At 41.0% G+C, this 1842-nt stretch overlaps 1 protein-coding gene across 1 annotated transcript; it reads left to right on the top strand.

The window, feature by feature from the left end:
* The first annotated feature begins 295 nt into the window (after nucleotides 1-295).
* Nucleotides 296-1356, top strand: LOC107823442 (uncharacterized). The gene has a single exon (XM_016650083.2). It carries the CDS (start codon nucleotides 401-403, stop codon nucleotides 1136-1138), a length of 738 nt encoding a protein of 245 aa, XP_016505569.1. The 5' UTR covers nucleotides 296-400; the 3' UTR covers nucleotides 1139-1356.
* Nucleotides 1357-1842: the final 486 nt, after the last annotated feature.

Below are 1842 nucleotides of genomic sequence, written 5' to 3'. Positions count from 1 at the left end.
CGTTTTGCCCTAATTAAGCAATTACTGGTCGATTTAGTTATTTTGAATAAATGCATGATCTAATGTTGAATGAAAATTTTAAGCTACAAAATCTAAAGAATAGAGCCGTACATTTTTCCCCCATAATTATTGTGGTTGTTTTTATGACAAATGTGAATGCACGGTCATTTCAGTACTTGCAAGCTTAAATTGAATGGTAAAACTGTCCAACAAAACAGTAACGCCAGGATCAACATAGAAATTCTAGCTAGGTTCCTTTTGGCCCTCCTATATATAGCATAAGAACACTTGTAATTGCACCCAAATTCTTTTTCCATAACTCCACCTGCATTTTGCAGGGGAGGTAATTGTGTTGTCGCCGTTTTTAACCCTCACTAACAGGAAAAAGCTCTTCCGAAGAATGACGGAAGGCGTATTCACCATCACAGCAACTGACAACGACAACAGCAGAGCTCAAGCGTCTATAATTTCCAATTACAATATTGACACCCGCAATGATGTCGTCGAAACCCTGCAGCCTAACGGCGTCATTAATAACGGAGAGAGGCTCACCGATGACGTAATGAGGAAGACGAAGAAGAAGCCAGGTGTATTTGGCTTGTTCAAAGCTGCAATGTTCGTGTTGCGCCATCGTACAAAAGGAAAGCAGAAAGCAGCTCAGGTAGCTGTGTCATCCACCAAGGGAGATTGGAAGAAGCTGGTGGGGTCCATGCGGCCTCTGCATCTCCAGGACAACAATAGCCAGGCGGCGTACGACTACTGTGCCACCACATCTTCACCCTCAGCTTTGTCGTGTAGCGGAACCATGAGCCAGTACGCTTCGGCAAGCGATCTCCAAGCAATGGATGTTCCTGCTGCTGGTGCACCCTCAATTACTGACAGCATGAGCCAGTACGCTTCAGCAAACGATCTCCAAGCACTGGAGGCCTCAACTTCTTCTGGCACCATGAGCCAGTATGCTTCCGCAAACAATCTCCAAGAACTCGATGACGAGGAGGAAGAAGAGGATCCAGACCAGGTCTTCGATGCTATTGGCGCTGACGACATGATCGATGCCAAGGCCGAGGAGTTCATCCTTCAGTTTTACCAACAGATGAGGCGTCAAAACATTGACTCAATGAGCGGCCAATTCAATTAATTATTTAACTTAATAAACACAAAGGGGAAAAAAAAAGAACAAGGTCAAGAATAAGTAAGGCTATACGTACGTGGAATTTTTAGGCATGCACGCCCGCGGTTGGCTCATGATGATCGACGTGCATGCATTTTACATAACATTTATTAGTCCAATTATACATGTTATATGAAAGAGTTAGATCGAAGAATGGACTAATAAACAAAGCATTCATCATAAAATTTCTTATATGTATTCTATTATATGCAGGCTAAATATATGAATTGCTATACAAAGACAAGAGGAACGTAACAAGGCATGACTATTCTATAGCCAGCCATTATTTAACCTCCTTTAATTTCATTTATATATCTTGCTTTACTGGAAAAATTTCTGTCTTAGGGTGTACTTTCAGTTAAGGCGTTATATATTTGATCACTAGTTGTAGACATTTTTGCCTTGTCTTCATGTCCTTGAGCTTTTTCCTCATTAGCTCCCGACGCAAGGTCAGTCGTTTCTTTCTATTTTATCTGCCATAAACCGAATCCACTTGCCTTAGCCCATCGCCAGCTATATTTTTAAAAGTCTTTTTCTGTAATAAGTCACACATGAATCATTGTTAAGAATAACAACTTGGTTCTGTCTATGAAGAACAATTACATTATGATCAGTACTTTAGCGCGCAGTGTTGGAGACAATTTTAATAAATTAAATTGTGTCTTCCGACA

Source organism: Nicotiana tabacum, chromosome 8 (genome assembly GCF_000715075.1).
Source record: "Nicotiana tabacum cultivar K326 chromosome 8, ASM71507v2, whole genome shotgun sequence".
Classification (NCBI taxonomy): Eukaryota; Viridiplantae; Streptophyta; class Magnoliopsida; order Solanales; family Solanaceae; genus Nicotiana; species Nicotiana tabacum.
The sequence above is the reverse complement of the archived record's forward strand: the minus strand, read 5'-3'. Positions and strand labels throughout refer to the sequence as shown.

Bases quoted from the DNA above. Each gene is read 5' to 3' on its own strand.
- LOC107823442 (XM_016650083.2), top strand. From the start codon at position 401: ATGACGGAAGGCGTATTCACCATCACAGCAACTGACAACGACAACAGC.